The 19,810-nt window shown below is 46.4% G+C and overlaps 1 protein-coding gene and 1 pseudogene across 12 annotated transcripts in view; both read left to right on the top strand.

Annotated features, from left to right (window-relative positions):
• The window catches only part of APTX (aprataxin), a 59,908-nt gene that overhangs the window by 8,666 nt on the left and 31,432 nt on the right, over nucleotides 1-19,810 (top strand). For 6 of the 12 annotated variants that reach the window (XR_010130175.1, XM_055351727.2, XM_055351720.2 and 3 more), the window contains 5 exons: nucleotides 3,922-4,058; nucleotides 5,674-5,724; nucleotides 5,961-6,259; nucleotides 10,863-10,922; nucleotides 12,030-12,256. Coding sequence is in view for 11 of the 12 variants with exons in the window: in XM_055351727.2 (XP_055207702.2) it covers nucleotides 3,926-4,058; nucleotides 5,674-5,724; nucleotides 5,961-6,259; nucleotides 10,863-10,922; nucleotides 12,030-12,256 (770 nt within the window). In the remaining variant the exon portion in view is untranslated. Of the gene's footprint in view, nucleotides 1-3,921; nucleotides 4,059-5,673; nucleotides 5,725-5,960; nucleotides 6,260-10,862; nucleotides 10,923-12,029; nucleotides 12,257-16,471; nucleotides 16,681-19,810 lie in introns of those variants that run through there. The other 6 variants (XM_055351728.2, XM_063696279.1, XM_031014536.3 and 3 more) reach the window with 4 other exon arrangements.
• Nucleotides 16,613-17,353, top strand: LOC101137758 (transcription elongation factor A protein 1-like; annotated as a pseudogene).

Below are 19,810 nucleotides of genomic sequence, written 5' to 3'. Positions count from 1 at the left end.
AGTTTGCAGTGAGCTGAGATTGCGCCACTGCATTCCAGCCTGGGCAACAGCAAAACTCCATCTCAAAAAAAAAAAAAAAAAAGATATAGAGGTGAAAAATAGAGAATTGGGATTTATCCACCTAGATGTGAGAATGGATGGGATTGCCCAAAGAGAGGAACAGAGCATTCCATCGTAAGAAGAGCCATAGAAGGAAGGGAGAGAGAAGGCAGGAAAGAAAACTGGGATAATTATTACTCTCATGCAGAGAGTAAATAGCATTTGATAATTCACTTGTAAATATTTATTGTATGCCCGCTGTATGCCAAGTGTTAGATTAGGTGCTAGAGATATATTGATAAGCGAAAATGGACATGACCTCTATTGTCATAGTTTTCAGTTTATGGAGTTTTACTGGAGGGACTGGGTTGAAGATTCAGGAACACCCATCCTTCTGCACTTGCCATATTGTAAAACACTCCATTTCTAAAAGTTGGAATTGGAGGCTGAAACGGGTGAAGTTACTATTTAAGGTTGGTTACATAACCGTTGTGCAGTCACTACTTCAGCTTCTCAGGAAGTAGTAAAAACGAACACCATAACTTGAGAACTTTGGGGGAATAAAGTATCTGTATTGATGGAGGGCAGAAAGGGTAGTTCTTATTATCCTGCATCTGCCAGCCATGCTCTCTGCGGCTGACTGGATTCCTCTCTTGCCCTGCTCTCAAAATCTGTTCTCTTCTGGCTTCTCTTATTGTCAGTGTGAGTAGTCAGTCACCACATATTTCCCAATGCCTAGTGAAGACATATTTCACTTCTCAGTCTGTTACTGCTCATTCATCTGTTTCCAGCAAGTGCAAACAGATGCCCCTTGGAACGCATAGCATTTAAAAGTGGGACCTGCCCATAGCACCATCATCATTTGAGGCTCCAGGTTTAGGATTTTAGATTTATAGCTGACTCTTCATGCACCTGCATCAGCTCCTTCACAGAGACTTGCTGAACTGCCTTTTTGACCTCTCTGGCCCACGTTATATTAACAGCCTCCTCACTAATCTCTGACTCTGGATTTCTCCATGCTAGACTGCCTACACACAGCTGTTAAGTGTTCTTTAGATGCTGTTGTTTTATCTTACTGTGAAGCTCAAAACCTGGCAGTTGTCTCCTCTTGATTATGGTAAATGTAAACTTTTCAGCCTAGTATTCTTTCAACACTTCTGTCTTTTTTTGTGACTCTCTGAGGCAGCTCCTCTGGTTCAGCCAACTAAGTCTGCTTTTACCCCGACCTATGGCTTGCCATTGCCGAAATCTGTGTTGTCACTTGTGCTTTTTAAAATGGAATGGCCCCTCCCACTCCATTTCTTCTTTATCAGTCCCCTTGGCTCCTAGCCATCTCTAACCAGGAGGTTTCTGGAAGCCTGTACTGGCTAATACAGGACTTTTTACCTCCTTAGTACTCATATACTCGCACTAATCTTATTCATTTGAATTTGCATCTCCTCAGCTGTCATTTGCTCACTTTGCCTTGCATTGTCTTGTCTTTGCAGATGGTAGTGAAACTGATTTTTAAAAATCGGGTTTCTTTTTTCTTTGCTTATGGACATGAAACTTGTGCAGAGGGCATACGTGCTGCCTTGACTGTAGGCAGGTTTCCAGGAGAGGCGTGTTAGAGGCTTGAGCACTGATAAGAGTCTGGAGTCTAGAGAGGCATCCTCTCTCTGCCCATAATTCCCTGTTTCACCTCATTGGGTGATCTCATCCTCTCTCTCTTTGCCTCAGCCTCTGTGACATGTTGATGCCTCTCAAATATATGCGTTTAGTCCATTCCCCTCTCTTGAGCTTCATACCCACGTATCGCAGCTTGAGTCTTGAATCTTCCACAGGCAACTTAAACTAATTACATTTCAATATGAAGTTGGTCCTTCTCTCTTCACTTTCCTTTTTATCCCCAAATTATGTCTCCTTGTATTTTTCATTTTTGTTAATGGGCATCTTCCAAATTTGAAGTCTTTGGTGAGTGTCTCGCCTTTTTTTTTTTTCTTGAGATGGAGCCTTGCCCTATCGCCCAGGCTGGAATACAATGGTGCGATCTCTGCTCACTGCAACCTCTGCCTCCTGGGTTCAAGCAATTTTCCTGCCTCAGCCTCCCGAGTAGGTGGGAGGCACCTGCCACCACGCCTGGCACCTGCCACCACGCCTGGCTAATTTTTGTATTTTTAGTAGAGATAGGGTTTTACCACGTTGGCTAGGCTGGTCACAAACTCCTGACATCGTGATCCGCCTGCCTTGGGCTCCCAAAGTGCTGGGATTACAGGCGTGAGACACCGCACCTGGCCAGTGTGTCCTTTTATTCCTTTGTCATTCCCCAAATGTCATCAGTAATTAAGTATATCTTCCAGATTTCTCCTGGCTCTTCTTGCTCTCCATCCCCTTTGCTTCGGCCATTGTTGAGGCCTCATCTCTCTTCGGAATTTCTTGTCTCTTTCTCTTTTACTGATAGTCCACATGGCCACAAGGGTTGTTTTTCAAAAGAATATCAGCACTTCCATTGTTTTGCAGGTTGTGTATTGCACAAAATTGCCACATTCACACTTTAGAAATTGTAGGTTTGCAGCCGGGCACGGTGGCTCACGCCTGTAATCCCAGCACTTTGGGAGGCCGAGGCAGGCGGATCACCTGAGGCCGGGAGGTCGAGACCAGACTGACCAACATGGAGAAACCTAGTCTCTACTAAAAATATAAAATTAGCTGACTGTGGTGACACATGCCCATAATCCCAGCTACTCGGGAGGCTGAGGCAGGAGAATCGCTTGAACCCAGGAGGCAGAGGTTGCGGTGAGCCAAGATTGTGCCATTGCACTCTAGCCTGGGCAACAAGAGTGAAGCTCTGTCTCAGAAAATAAAAAAAAGTAAAGAAATTGTAGATTTGCATATTTATTATGACTGTCTCCTGGCAGATGGGAGTAAAATATATTGTTCTAACATCAGTATGTCATGACAGGGAAGGAAAACCTATGACACATAAAGACACCTAAGCACTAGAGAACATCTTTTTTATGTCCTTAGTTCTCTGGCAGGCAAACTCCTTCTCATCCTTTAAAACCGCACATTAATATCCCTTCCTCGTGAAGCCTTTTAAAATATTCTCCACAAGAGTCAGTCAGTCCTTTTACTGGGCTAATGCCATATTTGGTTACTCTCTTCTTGTAGTGTTTATCACGTTATATTGTATATATTGGTATATGATTCTGTCTGTCCTACTGCACTCCAGGCTCCTCAAGGACAGGGACAATGTCCCTGTTTTATTCATCCTTTGACTTTCAATATGTAGCCTAATGTCCAGCACATATCAATACATGTGTAACAGGCCAGGTGTGATGGCTTATGCTTGTAATCCCAGCACTTTGGGAGGCAGAGGCGGGTGGATCACCTGAGGTCAGAAGTTTGAGACCAGCCTGGCCAACATGGTGAAACCCTGTCTCCACTAAAAATACAAAAATTAGCCAGGTGTGGTGGCGGGTGCCTGTAATCCCAGCTACTCAGGAGGCTGAGGCAGGAGAATTGCTTGAACCCGGAAGGTGGAGGTTGCCGTGAGCCGAGATTGCGCCACTGCATGCCAGCCTGGGGGACACAGCGAGACTCTGTCTCAAAATAAATAAATAAAATAAATAAATAAATGTGTAATAAATATTTGATTGCCTAGCATGATTCAGGCAGGGAGGTAAATACTTACTCACATTATCTCATTTAATTTTCACAACAGCCTCCTGAGTCCCGTCATTATCATGGTTTATAGGTGAGGAAATTGATACTAGGGTGGTAAAGTCACTTGCCTCAAATGAACAGCTGGTAGATCACATGCATGGTGGCACCGGGTGTGGCCCTGGAGGACTCGTGCTAGTGGATCTGTTTTTCTAGTGATTCTTTTGTTTTGTCCCTTAGAGTGATGATGCGGGTGTGCTGGTTGGTGAGACAGGACAGCCGGCACCAGCGAATCAGACTTCCACATTTGGAAGCAGTTGTGATTGGGCGTGGCCCAGAGACCAAGATCACTGATAAGAAATGTTCTCGACAGCAAGGTAACTGGTCATAGAAATGTGGAGATTACTATGGTTATGTGGGATAGTGATAACCAAAGATGCATATTTTCTGGGTGATCTTGATGGAAAATCTATTGTCTGCCAAAAATACAGCTCAGGAACCGAGCTCTTTTAGCCAACACCAGGGCCCTATTTATTCCTGATTCTGCCCTCCCAGTGTGATAATGTTCAAGGCAGGGTGGGTGAAGGTTGGGAGCAGTCAAGTTCATCCTGTTACCATGGGATGGTGGAATTGAGTCCTGCCCTCCTTTCCCCAGGGACATTGCTCAGTGGGCAGCAAGATGTAAACTCTGGAGTCTATAGGTGAAACCATGTCTTTCTGAGAAGTAATGGGGTAGTGCCATCCTTTACATATTGCTTCACGCAGAGTATTATGAGACAGTGGCATCTAGCACTTGTCATAGGGTTTAGTAACATGAAAGTCCTTGCCCTCAGAAAAAAATCCTTACCATGTACCTTGTTTTTTCCTGTAAACATGCACACTGCTGGCTGGAGTGTGACCCCCCCACAGCAAGGTTTCCCAAGGGTTCTGAACTTAGAGAGTTGGCATCTGCAGCACTGATTATGATCTTTCCTATATGAGTTAATCTAAGTGGAGGGATACAAAGCCATGCTTGAGCTGAGTAGGCCCAAGATGCAGAAGCAGCGGCTGCTTCTCTCTCTGTTCCCTTCCTCACAACAGCAACTGAAGGGGCATCTATGTGGCACCCTGTCCTCTCTGGGGAGCAGCTGTGGTGGTTCTTCTTTCCTCCCTGTCTCAACTTCAGATACCTTGTTCATTTATCAGAACAGGAATGCTTAATGTTACCACTTCTCACACATGCTCAGATTGTTCTGTCTCTGCAATCATCTTTCTAGAACATTCTTTCCACTCCTTCTACCCAAAGCCACCTGAGTTTCTGTTTTCCAGCAATGTGTCTTTTACTGTTTTATCTTTTAAAGGCATCTAATAGTTGTTTTTCCAAAATAATAGTGGAAGCCTGATTTAATCCTTGTCAAGAGTTTGTGTGAGAAATGGGTCTTTTTTTTTTTTTTTTTCTCCTGAGACAGGGTCTCACTCTGTTGCCCAGGCTGGAGTGTAGTGGTGCGATCTTGACTCACTGCAACCTCCACCTCCTGGGGCTCAAGTGATTCTCCCACCTCAGTCTCCCAAGTAGCTGGGACTACAGGCATGTGCCACCACACCTGGCTAATTTTTGTATTTTTTTGTAGAGACGGGGTTTTGCCATGCTGCCCAGGCTGGGAGAAACGGGTCTTCTTTTCTGGCGGCAGAGTCTGTGATCATGAGCAGGCCAGGGGTTCTGGAATAGGGAAACTTGTGGGGATTAATTGAAGCTGCCTCATAGGGATCTTGGCAGTAGCTAAGGGAGTATGTACGCTGTTGGACATTTTATGAAAGGATTTAAACCTTTAGAAATTGGTAGGATTTGGAGCTCCAGCCACCTGCAATAACAGGTGATTGCTAATAGGCCTTTAAGGAAACACCACCTGTTCAGCTGCCGCCTGTAGTGAAGCTTGTTTTCTTTAGGGAAGATAGGAGCAAGTGCCTGGTTCTTTGTTGCATTTGTGTTTAACTTTTTCCAATCTCTTTCAGTACAGTTGAAAGCAGAGTGTAACAAGGGATATGTCAAGGTAAAGCAGGTAGGTGTATTTATAACTTGGAATTTTATACTCGATGATTTTCTTGTGCTGTTGACTTTAGGGTGTCTGTGCCAGCCAGTGAAGGCTTCTCTGTCATGTATGGAAGTGATGGAGTAATATAGGTGAACATAAGGCAAGGTGCTTGGCATATAGTAAGTGGTTAACATAGCAGTGGCTATCTTACTGTAGGTGCTGTTGCTATTATTATAATTATTTTCTGATTGTTTATTCCATAGGTAGGAGTCAATCCCACCAGCATTGACTCAGTCGTAATTGGGAAGGACCAAGAGGTGAAGCTGCAGCCTGGCCAGGTTCTCCACATGGTGAATGAACTTTATCCATATATTGTAGAGTTTGAGGAAGAGGCAAAGAACCGTGGCCTGGAAACACACAGGAAGAGAAAGAGATCAGGCAACAGTGATTCTATAGAAAGGGATGCTGCTCAGGAAGCTGAGGCTGGGACAGGGCTGGAACCTGGGGGCAACCCTGGCCAATGCTCTGTGCCCCTAAAGAAGGGAAAAGATGCACCTATCAAAAAGGTGAGGGTAGTGTGACTGGTAGATGATGTGGAGAAGAAATGAAATATAATGACTGCTTAATTGTTTTGTACACTGTAAAGTTCAGAAATGCGTGAGGGGTTATTAACCATGATGAAAGAGTCACTTGTTTGTGGCGTGAAAATCATTTGGATGAATGTTCCTTTATGTGCTTTTTTCTTAAATTCCTCAGGTAAGCCACCTGAAGGTAGAACAATAATGGCAGTGTGTACTTAACATTGAACAACTAAAGTGGATCAGTTGTTTATGCATCTATAGAAGGTTTTCATAGATCATGTAATTCACATGCTGATGTCAAAGTGGAGAATTGGTCAGGCTGTAGCTGCAGTGAGAGAGGGCAAAGAAGGTATGACTCATACTCTGGCATTTCTCGCCTTCATTTAGAACAGCCAGCTGTGAATATAGGAAGGCTGGCTGGGTGCAGTGGTTCACGCCTGTAATCTCAGCGCTTTGGGAGGCCGAGGTGGGCAGATCACTTGAGGGTCAGGAGTTTGAGACCTGCCTGGCAAACATTGTGAAACTCCATGTCTACTAAAAATACAAAAATTAGCTGGGCCTGGTGGTACACACATGCTTGTAATCCCAGCTACTCGGGAGGCTGAGGTGGGAGGATTGCTTGAACCTGGAAGGCGGAGGTTGCAGTGAGCTGAGATGGCACCACTGCACTCCAGCCTGGGCGACAGAGCGAGACTCCATCTCAAAAAACAACAATAATAAAAAACGGCTGGGTGTGCTGGCTCACGCCTGTAATCCCAGCACTTTGGGAGGCCGAGATGGGCAGATCACCTGAGGTCAGGAGTTCGAGACCAGCCTGACCAACGTGGCAAAACCTCATCTCTACTAAAAATACAAAATTAGCTGGGCTCCCTCTCCCTCTCCCTCTTCCCTCTCCCCTCTCCCCTCTCCCCTCTCCCCTCTCCCCTCTCCCCTTTCCACGGTCTCCCTCTGATGCCGAGCCGAAGCTGGACGGTACTGCTGCCATCTCAGCTCACTGCAACCTCCCTGCCTGATTCTCCTGCCTCAGCCTGCCGAGTGCCTGCGATTGCAGGCGCGCGCCGCCCCGCCTGACTGGTTTTCGTATTTTTTTGGTGGAGACGGGGTTTCGCTGTGTTGGCGGGGCTGGTCTCCAGCTCCTAACCGCGAGTGATCTGCCAGCCTCGGCCTCCCGAGGTGCCGGGATTGCAGACAGAGTCTGGTTAACTCAGTGCTCAATGGTGCCCAGGCTGGAGTGCAGTGGCGTGATCTCGGCCCGCTACAACCACCTCCCAGCCGCCTGCCTTGGCCTCCCAAAGTGCCGAGATTGCAGCCTCTGCCCGGCTGCCGCCCCGTCTGGGAAATGAGGAGCGTCTCCGCCTGGCCGCCCATCGTCCGGGATGTGAGGAGCCCCTCTGCCTGGCTGCCCAGTCTGGAAAGTGAGGAGCGTCTCTGCCCGGCCGCCATCCCATCTAGGAAACATGGAGCGCCTCTTCCCGGCCGCCATCACATCTGGGAAGTGAGGAGCCTCTCTGCCCGGCCGCCCATCGTCTGAGATGTGGGGAGCACCTCTGCCCTGCCGCCCAGTCCGGGATGTGAGGAGTGTCTCTGCCCGGCCGCCCCGTCTGAGAAGTGAGGAGACCCTCTGCCTGGCAACCGCCCCGTCTGAGAAGTGAGGAGCCCCTCCGCCCGGCAGCCGCCCCGCCCGAGAAGTGAGGAGCCCCTCCGCCCAGCAGCCACCCCGTCTGGGAAGTGAGGAGCGTCTCCGCCCGGCAGCCACCTCGTCCGGGAGGGAGGTGGGGGGGTCAGCCCCCCACCCGGCCAGCCACCCCGTCCGGGAGGGAGGTGGAGGGATCAGCCCCCCGCCCGGCCAGCCACCCTGTCCGGGAGGTGAGGGGCGCCTCTGCCCGGCCACCCCTACTGGGAAGTGAGGAGCCCCTCTGCCCGGCCAGCCGCTCCGTCCGGGAGGGAGGTGGGGGGGTCAGTCCCCCGCCCGGCCAGCCGCCCCGTCCGGGAGGGAGGTGGGGGGGTTAGCCCACCGCCCAGCCTGCCGCCCTGTCCGGGAGGGAGGTGGGGGTTCGGCCCCCCGCCTGGCCGGCCACCCGGTCCGAGAGGTGAGGGGCGCCTCTGCCCGGCCGCCCCTACTGGGAAGTGAGGAGCCCCTCTGCCCGGCCAGCCGCTCTGTCCGGGAGGGAGGTGGGGGGGTCAGCCCCCCGCCCGGCCAGCCACCCCGTCCGGAAGGTAGGTGGGGGGGTCAACCCCCCGCCCGGCCAGCCGCCCCGTCCGGGAGGGAGGTGGGGGGGTCAGCCCCCCGCCTGGCCAGCCGCCCCGTCCGGGAGGTGAGGGGCACCTCTGCCCGGCCGCCCCTACTGGGAAGTGAGGAGCCCCCCCGCCCGGCCAGCCGCCCCGTCCGGGAGGGAGGTGGGGGGGTCAGCCCCCCGCCCGGCCAGCCGCCCCGTCCGGGAGGTGAGGGGTGCCTCTGCCCGGCCGCCCCTACTGGGAAGTGAGGAGCCCCTCAGCCCGGCCAGCCGCCCCGTCCGGGAGGGAGGTGGGGGGGTCAGCCCCCCGCCCGGCCAGCCGCCCCGTCCGGGAGGTGAGGGGCGCCTCTGCCCGGCCGCCCCTACTGGGAAGTGAGGAGCCCCTCAGCCCAGCCAGCCGCCCCGTCCGGGAGGGAGGTGGGGGGGTCAGCCCACCGCCCAGCCTGCCGCCCTGTCCGGGAGGGAGGTGGGGGGTCAGCCCCCCGCCTGGCCAGCCGCCCTGTCAGGGAGGGAGGTGGGGGGGGTCAGCCCACCGCCCAGCCTGCCGCCCTGTCCGGGAGGGAGGTGGGGGTTCGGCCCCCCGCCTGGCCAGCCGCCCCATCCGGGAGGTGAGGGGCGCCTCTGCCCAGCCGCCCCTACTGGGAAGTGAGGAGCCCCTCTGCCCGGCCAGCCGCTCTGTCCGGGAGGGAGGTGGGGGGGTCAGCCCCCTGCCCGGCCAGCCACCCCGTCCGGAAGGGAGGTGGGGGGGTCAACCCCCCGCCCGGCCAGCCGCCCCGTCCGGGAGGGAGGTGGGGGGGTCAGCCCCCCGCCCGGCCAGCCGCCCCGTCCGGGAGGTGAGGGGCGCCTCTGCCCGGCCGCCCCTACTGGGAAGTGAGGAGCCCCTCAGCCCAGCCAGCCGCCCTGTCTGGGAGGGAGGTGGGGGGGTCAGCCCACCGCCCAGCCTGCCGCCCTGTCCGGGAGGGAGGTGGGGGGTCAGCCCCCCGCCTGGCCAGCCGCCCTGTCCGGGAGGGAGGTGGGGGGGTCAGCCCACCGCCCAGCCTGCCGCCCTGTCCGGGAGGGAGGTGGGGGTTCGGCCCCCCGCCTGGCCAGCCGCCCCATCCGGGAGGTGAGGGGCGCCTCTGCCCGGCCGCCCCTACTGGGAAGTGAGGAGCCCCTCTGCCCGGCCACCACCCCGGCTTGGAGGTGTACCCAACAGCTCATTGAGAACGGGTCATGATGACAATGGCGGTTTTGTGGAATGGAAAGGGGGGAAAGGTGGGGAAAAGATTGAGAAATCGGATGGTTGCCGTGTCTGTGTAGAAAGAGGTAGACATGGGAGACTTTTCATTTTGTTCTGTACTAAGAAAAAATTCTTCTGCCTTGGGATCCTGTTGATCTGTGACCCTACCCCCAACCCTGTGCTCTCTGAAACATGTGCTGTATCCACTCAGGGTTGAATGGATTAAGGGCGGTGCAAGATGTGCTTTGTTAAACAGATGCTTGAAGGCAGCGTGCTCGTTAAGAGCCATCACCACTCCCTAATCTCAAGTACCCAGGGACACAAACACTGCGGAAGGCCGCAGGGTCCTCTGCCTAGGAAAACCAGAGAACTTTGTTCACTTGCTTATCTGCTGACCTTCCCTCCACTATTGTCCTGTAACCCTACCAAATCCCCCTCTGCGAGAAACACCCAAGAATGATCAATAAAAAAAAAAAAAAAAAAGAAAGCGAAAAAAAAAAAAAAAAAAAAAAAAAAAAATTAGCTGGGCGTGGTGGTGCATGCCTATAATCCCAGCAACTCCAGAGGCTGGGCAGGAGAATCACTTGAACCCGGGAGGCAGAGGTTGCAGTGAGCCGAGATCACGCCATTGTACTCCAGCCTGGGCAACAAGAGCGAAACCCCATCTCAAAAAAAAAAGGAAAGAATATAGGGTCGGGTGTGGTGGCTCACGCCTGTAATCCCGGCACTTGGGGAGGTGGAGGCCAGTGGATCACCTGAGGTGAGGAGTTCAAGACCAGCCTGGCCAACCTAGTGAAACTCCGTCTCTATTAAAAAATACAAAAGTTAGCTGGGCGTGGTGGTGGGCACCTGTAATCTCAGCTACTTGGGAGGCTGAGGCAGGAGAATCACTTCGGCGGTTGCAGTGATCACGCCACTGCACTCCAGCTTGGGTGAGACAGAGTAAGACTTTGTCTCAAAAAAAAAAAGAGAATATAGGAAGGCAATGGAGTGAAGTAGAGTCAAGTGAATCTTGTTTAATTCTCAAAAACTAAGCTTATTTCCAAGTTTAGTTGTGCTATCACACAGTATTAACTGTTGCCAAATTTAATTATTGGCATTTGTAATTTACATTGCCTTTTTTTTTTTTTTTTAGGAATCCCTGGGCCACTGGAGTCAAGGCTTGAAGATTTCTATGCAGGACCCCAAAATGCAGGTCAGAATACAATTTTGGAATTTCAGTACATTTCATGTTGTAAATGACCACTCCACAGAGGTCTTAATTACAAATGAAATCAAAGGATATCAGTCTTTCTGAATGAGATTCATTTTATTGCGCTGTTCTGTGAGAACAAGAGGCTTTTCACATTGGCAATAAAGTAGCAGCTGTAATTGTTTGGAGAGAAAGCTAAGTTCTTCAAATGAATATCCCCTCTGCCTTGTGCCTTTTAAACTTCTGGGTACTTTAAGGGAAGTTGCATTAACCTTAGTATGGTTCCTTTCAGGGGAGCATCAGAGATAATACACTGTGACAGTAGTACTGTGCTGCCCTGGCATTAACAGTCAGACATCCCTGTAATCCCAGCACTTTGGGAGGCCGAGACGGGAGGATCACCTGAGGTCAGGAGTTCGAGATCAGCCTGACCAACATGGAGAAACCCCGTCTCTACTAAAAATACAAAAAATTAGCTGGGCGTGGTGGTGCATGCCTGTAATCCCAGCTACTCGAGAGGCTGAGGCAGGAGAATCACTTGAATCCGGGAGGTGGAGGTTGCGGTGAGCTGAGATCGTGCCATTGCACTCCAGCCTGGGCAACAAGAGCGAAACTCCATCTCAAAAAAAAAAAAAAAAAAGCAGGCATCATCCTTGAGGAGCCTTTGAGTCCCACTTCAATTACATTCCTTGTTGACAAGGGGCAGGTCTAATAGGGCTCACTGGAACCCACGTGTACGTGTCACACAGTCTGCCATGTTGGAGTGGAGAAGGGTGCTTTTGAATTTATGTCTACAGAGATTTTACATCACATTCTTGGGAACTATTTTGTACTGTGCATCTTCTGTGTATTCTGTGTAGTGTGGTGGTTGAAAACAGACTCTGGATTCAACCACATCTGAGTTGGAATCCTAGATTTCCCTCTTAGGAACTATGACTTGTGCAAGACACTCAACCTATCTGAATCTCAGTGCTCTCCTCTCTCAAAACTGGACTATTAAAACCATTTGCACAAGACTGTGGGAATTAAGTGACTTAGTGAATATAACAACCAGGCACACAGAAGATTCTTAGTAGATGTCTGTTTCCTTCTCTTGTATCCCTCTGCTAGGTTTACAAAGATGAGCAGGTGGTGGTGATAAAGGATAAATACCCAAAGGCCCGTTACCATTGGCTGGTCTTACCGTGGACCTCCATTTCCAGTCTGAAGGCTGTGACCAGGGAACACCTTGAACTCCTTAAGCATATGCACACTGTGGGGGAAAAGGTGATTGTAGATTTTGCTGGGTCCAGCAAACTCCGCTTCCGATTGGGCTACCACGCCATTCCGAGTATGAGGTAAGCCAGGTGGGTAGTGCTGCTGGCTCCTGGTTCTGTCCAGGTGGGCAGATAGATTCAGCCTGGGCTTGCTGAGGGCACATATTGCACTGAGACCCAGGGAAGTGGGATGGAGTTTTTCCAAAGCAGGTGGGCTGAAGCTTCTACCTCTCTGCCTGACTTGCATGCAAGCTTTGAGTTCCCACTTCTGCCTATAATTCAGTCATATTTGGTTCTTTGTTCCTCTCAAAATATAAACCTTCGAGAGCCTAATATATGAACTAGATGAAGCAGCTTCATTATCCTCAGATAAAGAATTGTGGTCAGTGGCTTTTATCAGATTCTTCAAAAGCATCTATAACCCCAGAATGATTAAGGACCATTACTCTGAAGGAAACAAACATCATAGACTTCTGTAATGACAGCTTAGTAGATCCAGGATTTGAAAATGAAATGAGAGAAAAGTATAGAATTTGTTTTCCTGTGGCTTATGCCCAGAAGGATTCAGAAAGGAATGACTGATTTCTTTCAAAGAATACAAGCAAGGTGGATCTCCGTGATTTCTTTGATTTAAGCAATAAGATGATAAGTCTAGATTTTAGAGTTTTTATTTTGTTTTTAAAAAACTGTGATAGAATATACATAACAAAATTTACATTTTAGTCATCTTTAAGTGTACAATTCATTGGCATTACTATATTCATATTACTATGCAACCATTAGTACCATCCATCTCCAGAACTGTTTTCTCTTCCCAAACTGAAACTCTGTACCTTAAATAATAACTCTCCATTTCCCTCTCCCACTCCTGGCAACCACCATTGTACTTTCCTTCCCTGTGAATTTGACTACTCTAGGTACCTCATATTAGAGGAATCATACAAGGGCATATTTGTCCTTTTGTGACTGGCTTATTTTACTTATTTACTTACTTATTTTACTTTACATAATGTCTTCAAGGCTTATCCATGTTGTAGCATGTGACAGGATTTTCTCTGCTTATTTTTTTTTAACTACCAACACTCACATTTTATTTAGGTGAATAATTATGACTTAGGTTACTGGCCACTTGAACCAAATGAAATCTTTGTGCCAGATTTTTCCCTAGTCAGTACTGATTCTTTTAAGTTGAGGCACAACTTACATACAATAAAGTGCATAATAAGATGCATAGTTTGATCAGTTTTCATAAGCGTGTATAATCTTGCCACTATCATTCTGATTAAGACACAGAAGATGTCTATCCTTTCATCCCAGAAAGTTCCCTTGTGCCCCTTTCCAGTTAATCCTCCCTCAAGCATTGCTTTTATTTCCTTCAGCATAGATAGTTTTTGTCTCTTCTAGAGCTACCATGTATAAATGGAATCATACATTGCATACTCTTTTTTGGTCTGGCTTTTTTGGGTCAGCATAATTTTGAGATTCATGTGTGTTATTGTGTGTATCATAGACATATGTACTTTATTTATTTTTTTCCCCTTGAGTAAATATTTAGGGATCCCAGTCTGGGCAACATGGCAAAACCTGTCTCTACAAAAAATACAAAAAATTAGCCGAGGGTGGTGGTGCACACCTGCTACTTGGGAGGTTGAGTTGGAAGGATCACTTGAGCCCAGGAGGTTGAGGCTACAGTAAGCTATGATCACGCCATTGTACTCCAGCCTGGGCAACAGAGTGAGACTCTGTCTCAAAAAAGAAGAAGAAAAAAAACGAATAAATATTTGGAGATGGAATTGTTAGGTCATAGGGTGGATGTATGTTGTACCTCACTTTAAAAATATAATTTTTTTTTATTGTTAAAGGCTGATTTGAAAATTTAGGAGGGAAAGTCACCCATAATCCTGTTTCCCTAATGCAGAGCCCCTAACAGAGCCCTTGGCCACTGAGCCCTTTTCACGTAGTGATCATGATGCCCATACCTTTTTCCTACAGTGAATGTTGTCGTGCTAAGGAGAATGCTCACAGCAAGAGCTGTGGTAGGTATATATGGGAGGCAAAATGAGCCAATAAGCAAAGTTGCTATTTATATACCCTTTTATATTACTCTGTATGATGTAATTTTGAATAAATGAACATGTTAGAAAGGAAAAGGTGATAAACAAGTAAAATTATTTTTCCTATTGTAAAAGTAGTGTTTTCAATTAAGAAAATATAAAAAATTAAGTATGAAAAAGAACAAAGACCTTTCATAATACTAACTGTAGATAACTAAACTATAGACCTTATTTTAGATAACTTACTAAACTGTAGACCTTATTTGAATTTCACCCATTTTTCCTGTATTGTTCTTTTTCTACTCCAGAATCCAATCTCACATTTCATTTATTTGTTCTCTCTTCTTAGTCTCCCTCAATCTGTGACAATTCCTACTTTCCTGGCTTTCATGACCTTGACACTTTTGATGAATACTGGCTAATTGTCTTTAGGATGTCTTTTAATTTGGGTTTGTCTAATTTTGTTTTTCATGATTAGGTTGATGTTATGCATTTTTTTAATCACTGAAGTGATATTTCTGATTGTGTCCTTCTCAATATGTCATATGGGGGGGCATGATGTTGAGATGGTTTATTACTGGTGATGTTAACCTTGATCATTTTGTTAAGGTGGTGTCTGCCAGGTTTTCACCTTCAAAATTACTGTTTTTTTTTTTTTTTAATTAATGAATATTTTGGGTTAGATATTTTGAGACTATACTACTATTTCTCCTCAAACTTGCACCCAATGATTTTAGCATCTATTGGTGCATCTTGCCTGTAATAGTTATTGTATTGGTATTTACTCTATGGTGACTGTATACTTCCTTCACCTAACTTATTAGTTGAAATTATTCTGTGTGAAAGCACTGTTCCGTCTTTCTCATTAGTTCTTTATTCAATCATTTAATGGTATGGACTCATGGATGTTTATTCTATAGGTTATAATTCAATACTATAATTATTTTGTTGCTCAAATTGTTCAGCTTTGGTATATTGAAAGCCCCTTTAGGTCAGCTCTTGTGTCACTTAGATATGCCTTCAACATCTTTTGGGCAATTTATTTTCTGGCCCCACAAGATGTTCCAGGCTTATCTGGAATGAACCACTTCTCCAAAGAGCCCTAGGTCTTCTTGGGCACTAGGTTTCTGTGAGAGAAGTGGTTGATTCCAGGGTGTCCTTGCTTCTAGGTCCTCTCAGCCATAGAGCCAGAAATGCGTGTATGAATCCTAACCCATACACACACACACACACACACACACACACACACACACCCCTATAATTCTGTGTTTATCTACCTTTATTTGTATGTGAAAAACCATGAGTTCATACTGATATCTCTAACACCATTCCAACTCTGTAAGTTTCATTCTTGTTTCCCTTTTCCTTTTTTGTAACTGCTTTTTCCAGCAGTAAGAAACCTGGCTCTCATTAGTTGCAATAACTTCATTTACTTGTTCAGTCCTAGTGTACCCATAAAATAGTTACAGGATTCCTAATCCATACCCCTGTGAGAAGGACATTTACTAACTGGAGTACAGTACTTGCCTATAGTTCTTTTTGTTTTTAGCCTTATCGTATCTAGTCGAAACACTGTTCTCCAAAGCTAGGTTACTATAGTATAGTAAATATAGTTACTATATTTTCTTCCTCAATCCATTTAGTGTGGTTTCTTCATTCATTTGTAATACAGCTATGCTTATTTATTAGTGCTTATATTTCATTTTGGATTCTGCACACATGTTGATTGATTTTGATTATTTATTGGGAGAACGTGAAATATTACTGATTATAAGAGTGAAAGCTGTTATACAAAAAGGCATTCTACTTGGTTTAACAAGTCCAAAAGAGAATTCCTGATTTTCTTCCCCAAACCTGCTTTTTCACCTAACCTTCTTTATCTCAGTATGTAACACTCTCCCAAAGCAACATGCAGCCCATTAATAAGTTCTGTTTGTTCTATTCCAAAATGCATTCAAAGTAGGATTGCTTGTTGACATCTCAGCTGCTACAGCTCAGCTCTAGTGTAGGCTGTGATTTTCTGGCCTAGACTGCTGTAGCAGCCTCCTTAACTGGTTTCTCCATGTCCCTCCCTATCCGTCCTTTCTTCACACAACAGTCAGAGTGATCTTTTAAACGTGTAAATCAGGTTGCCCCTATGGGCTTGGTTTGTGAGGAAGGGCCTGGCCCAGCCTGTCAGGACCACTGAGGCTTGTTTCTTGCCATCCTTTCCACCTCAGTTTTACACACTTCTCACCTCCAGCTGGCTGGGTGTGGGGAAGACCTGCCAGAGCCACATTGGACAAGGTGGTTCCCATGGCCAAGTAGATGGACAAGATGGTGCAGAAGAATACAGCTGGAGCATTGGATTTGCCAAAGGAGCTTAAAAATATTCCCATGACCATGGAATTATTACAGCCCCCAGAAGAATCAGATATCAGTTAATGCTAATGGCAAGCAGCATAAAGATGAAGAAGTTACATCTTTAACAGTCTGTCATGAAATCTGGGAAAAAGTTACTACCAACCGAGAAAGACCCTGAAGAAAAGAAAAAAGAACCTGCAGTTACATTGCAGAATAACCCTGAAGCGAGAGAAGAAAGTAGCTCCGGTGGCAGTGCAAGCAGCAGAGAGGGTGAGACAAATGCTCTAGATACTCGTGTTTCATCTTTTATTCAGGAACGAAGCACTTCTGACTCTCTTTGGTTAAAGTGTTGCGAGGTGCTTGCTGCAGCTCTCCAAACAGGAGATGGCTACACTGCTATTGGAGCTGGTGAGGAAGAATTAGGACCTCAAATTGAGGAGGCTGTATATCAAGAAATTAAGGAATATAGATATGAAATGCAAAAGTAGAGTATGAAGTAGGATATCAAATCTTAAAGAGCAAAGAATCCAAATTTAAGGGAAAATGTACCATGTGAGAATATTCCTCCTGTCTTATTTGCTAGAATGATGGCACAGGAAATGGCTAGTGATGGGCTCAGAGAGATCTGGAAAAACTTGACCAAAGAAGCCATCAGAGAGCATTAGGTGGCCAAGGCAGGTGGAACCCAGAGTGGCTTGTTCACATGTGCAAATGTAGTGCTGATGTACTGATAACATTCGTTGTCTGTAATGAATGTGGACGTCAGTGGAAGTTCTGTTGAGTTGGAATAACTACCAAAATATCTGGACTATTAAGAAATTAGATTTTGTATGTTCATTGCAGCACTATTCACAGTAGCAAAGACATGGAATCAACCATGATTGATGCCCGTCAGTAGTAGACTGGATGAAGAAAATGTGGTACATATACACCATGGAATACTACACAGCCATAGAAAAGAACGAGAACATGTCCTTTGCAGCAACATGGATGGAGCTGTAGGCCGTTATCCTAAGTGAATTAACACAGGAGCAGAAAACCAAATACCACATGTTCTCACTTATAAATGGGAGCTAAATACAGAGCACACATGGACACAAAGCAGGGAACGACAGACACTAGGGCCTATTTGACAGTGGCGGGAGGGAGGTGGGGGAGGATTGAAAAACTACCTATGGGGTACTATGCTTATTACCTGGGTGGCGAAATAATCTGTATAGCAAACTCCTGTGACATACAATTTACCTGTATAACAAACCTGCACATGGATCCCTGAACCTAAAAGTTTTAAAAAGTTACCTATATTAAATATATTAATGATAGAAAAAAAAGAGAACCAACTTGGTAGTTAGCAAAACATAAGTTATATCCAAAAAAATATGCTTTTAGTAGTGTGATGGGACAGAAGCCCAGTCATAGTAAATGGATCAAAAAGTGAATATCAACAATTAGAGCTTTAGGGTTTGCGAACCACTGGTGTAAGAAAGTGGGTCATGAAAGTGGAGTCAGCAGAAACAGTGCTCATCTGGCTTGTAGTTGAGGGAGAATTGTAGCCTTTTCCTGTCCTGCTCTCCTGTCCCCCACCATGGATATTGAAGGTGGGAGGATACATACCATAAATGTTTATGGGACAGGTGATACCTCATTTAAAATCTGCTGTCTATTATTTATCAGAAATTGCACTTGAGCTTTATTTCTTTCATTTCATCATCTTAGCAACCCTGTAAAGTAGGAATCTTCACTTCCATTTCACAGATAGTGTTGTTGGGGCTTAGAAAATGATAACCCCAAATAAAGGCCTCAGAAGCAAAATTTCTCCTCGACCTTCTCCTGCCCCCTGTCTCTTGCCCCTCATTCTCCCCCTAAGCAAGCCATAGAAACTATAATTCCTCTTTCTCAAGGCAGGTTATAGAAACTAGAACCTTCTTCCTCAAAGCCAACCAAAAACCCCAAAATATTACTCTAACCTTCTTTTCTATGTAGACCTGGCTATAAAGAAATTCCCTGATCTACCTTGTTTGATGGTAGGTCATAAGACTGCCATTCCCATACCTGGGAAGAAGGAATGCTGCACAAAGGTTAAGAAGAATCTGGACAGACAGGCCTTGCTGGGTTTCCCCACTCAGTCTATTCTCATTAAGTCGTATACCCTTTTGAAGCAGTAATGGTTCTACATGGCTTTCCATTCTTCAACAAACCCAAGTGTAAAAATGGATAGTTTTCCCCGTATCTTTGCATCTTCATTTGGAAGGCTCCTGTGTCACATAAAACTTGGATTAAATAAATTTGTTATGCTTTTCAAAAAACAAAAAAAGATGGATTTTGTAATTAGATTTAAAACTGGCCAAGCAACTAGTTTTCCTAAAAATTAGATTTTTAAAGCAACACACTTGGGTTAGTCCTTGTTTTTGACCTAATGCCCCTTCTTTAAATACCTTCTTATATCGGAGACCATATGATAATTATATGGTATCTGTTTCAGTTTTTTTTTTTTCTTTTTGTTTTTTGAGACAGAGTCTCATTCTTTTGCCCAGGCTGGAGTGCAGTTGTGCAATCTCAGCTCCCTGAAACCCCTGCCTCCCGGGTTCAAGCTAGTCTCATGCCTCAGCTGTCCGAGTAGCTGGGATTACGGGCATGTGCCAACATGCCCAGCTAATTTTTGTATTTTTAGTAGAGATGGGGTTTTGTCATATTGGCCAGGCTGGTCTTGAACTCCTGGCCTCAAATGATCCACCTGCCTTGGCCCCCCAAAGTACTGGGATTACAGGCATGAGCCACTGCACCCAGGTTTTCTCCCCCCCATTTTTATAAATGAATTTTTTAATTCATTTTTTGTTTTTGTTTTAAGAGATGGGAGTCTCACCCTCTCTCCCAGTCTGGAGTACAGTGTCAAGATCATAGCTCACTGTGGCCTTGAACTCCTGGGCTCCAGGTATCCTTTTGCCTCAGCCTCCCGAGTAGCTGGGGCTATGGGTGTGCCACCATGCCTGGCTGATTAAAACAATTTTTTAGAGATGAGGGTCTCACTATGTTGCTCAGGCCAATGTTGAACTCCTGACCTCAAGTGATCCACCTGCGTCAGCCTCCTGAGTAGCTGGGATTACAGGTATGAGCCACGTGCTTGGGTCATTTTTATAAATTGATATGAAACTTTTATCAATTAAAATTCTGGTAATTTATTTTTATCTCTTTCTTAAGTGAAAATGTACCTAGACTTTTTTATTTTTTAACAGTTTAA

The sequence above is a fragment of the Gorilla gorilla genome, chromosome 13 (assembly GCF_029281585.2).
Source record: "Gorilla gorilla gorilla isolate KB3781 chromosome 13, NHGRI_mGorGor1-v2.1_pri, whole genome shotgun sequence".
NCBI lineage: Eukaryota > Metazoa > Chordata > Mammalia > Primates > Hominidae > Gorilla > Gorilla gorilla.
This window is presented reverse-complemented; position numbering and strand designations above follow the sequence as displayed.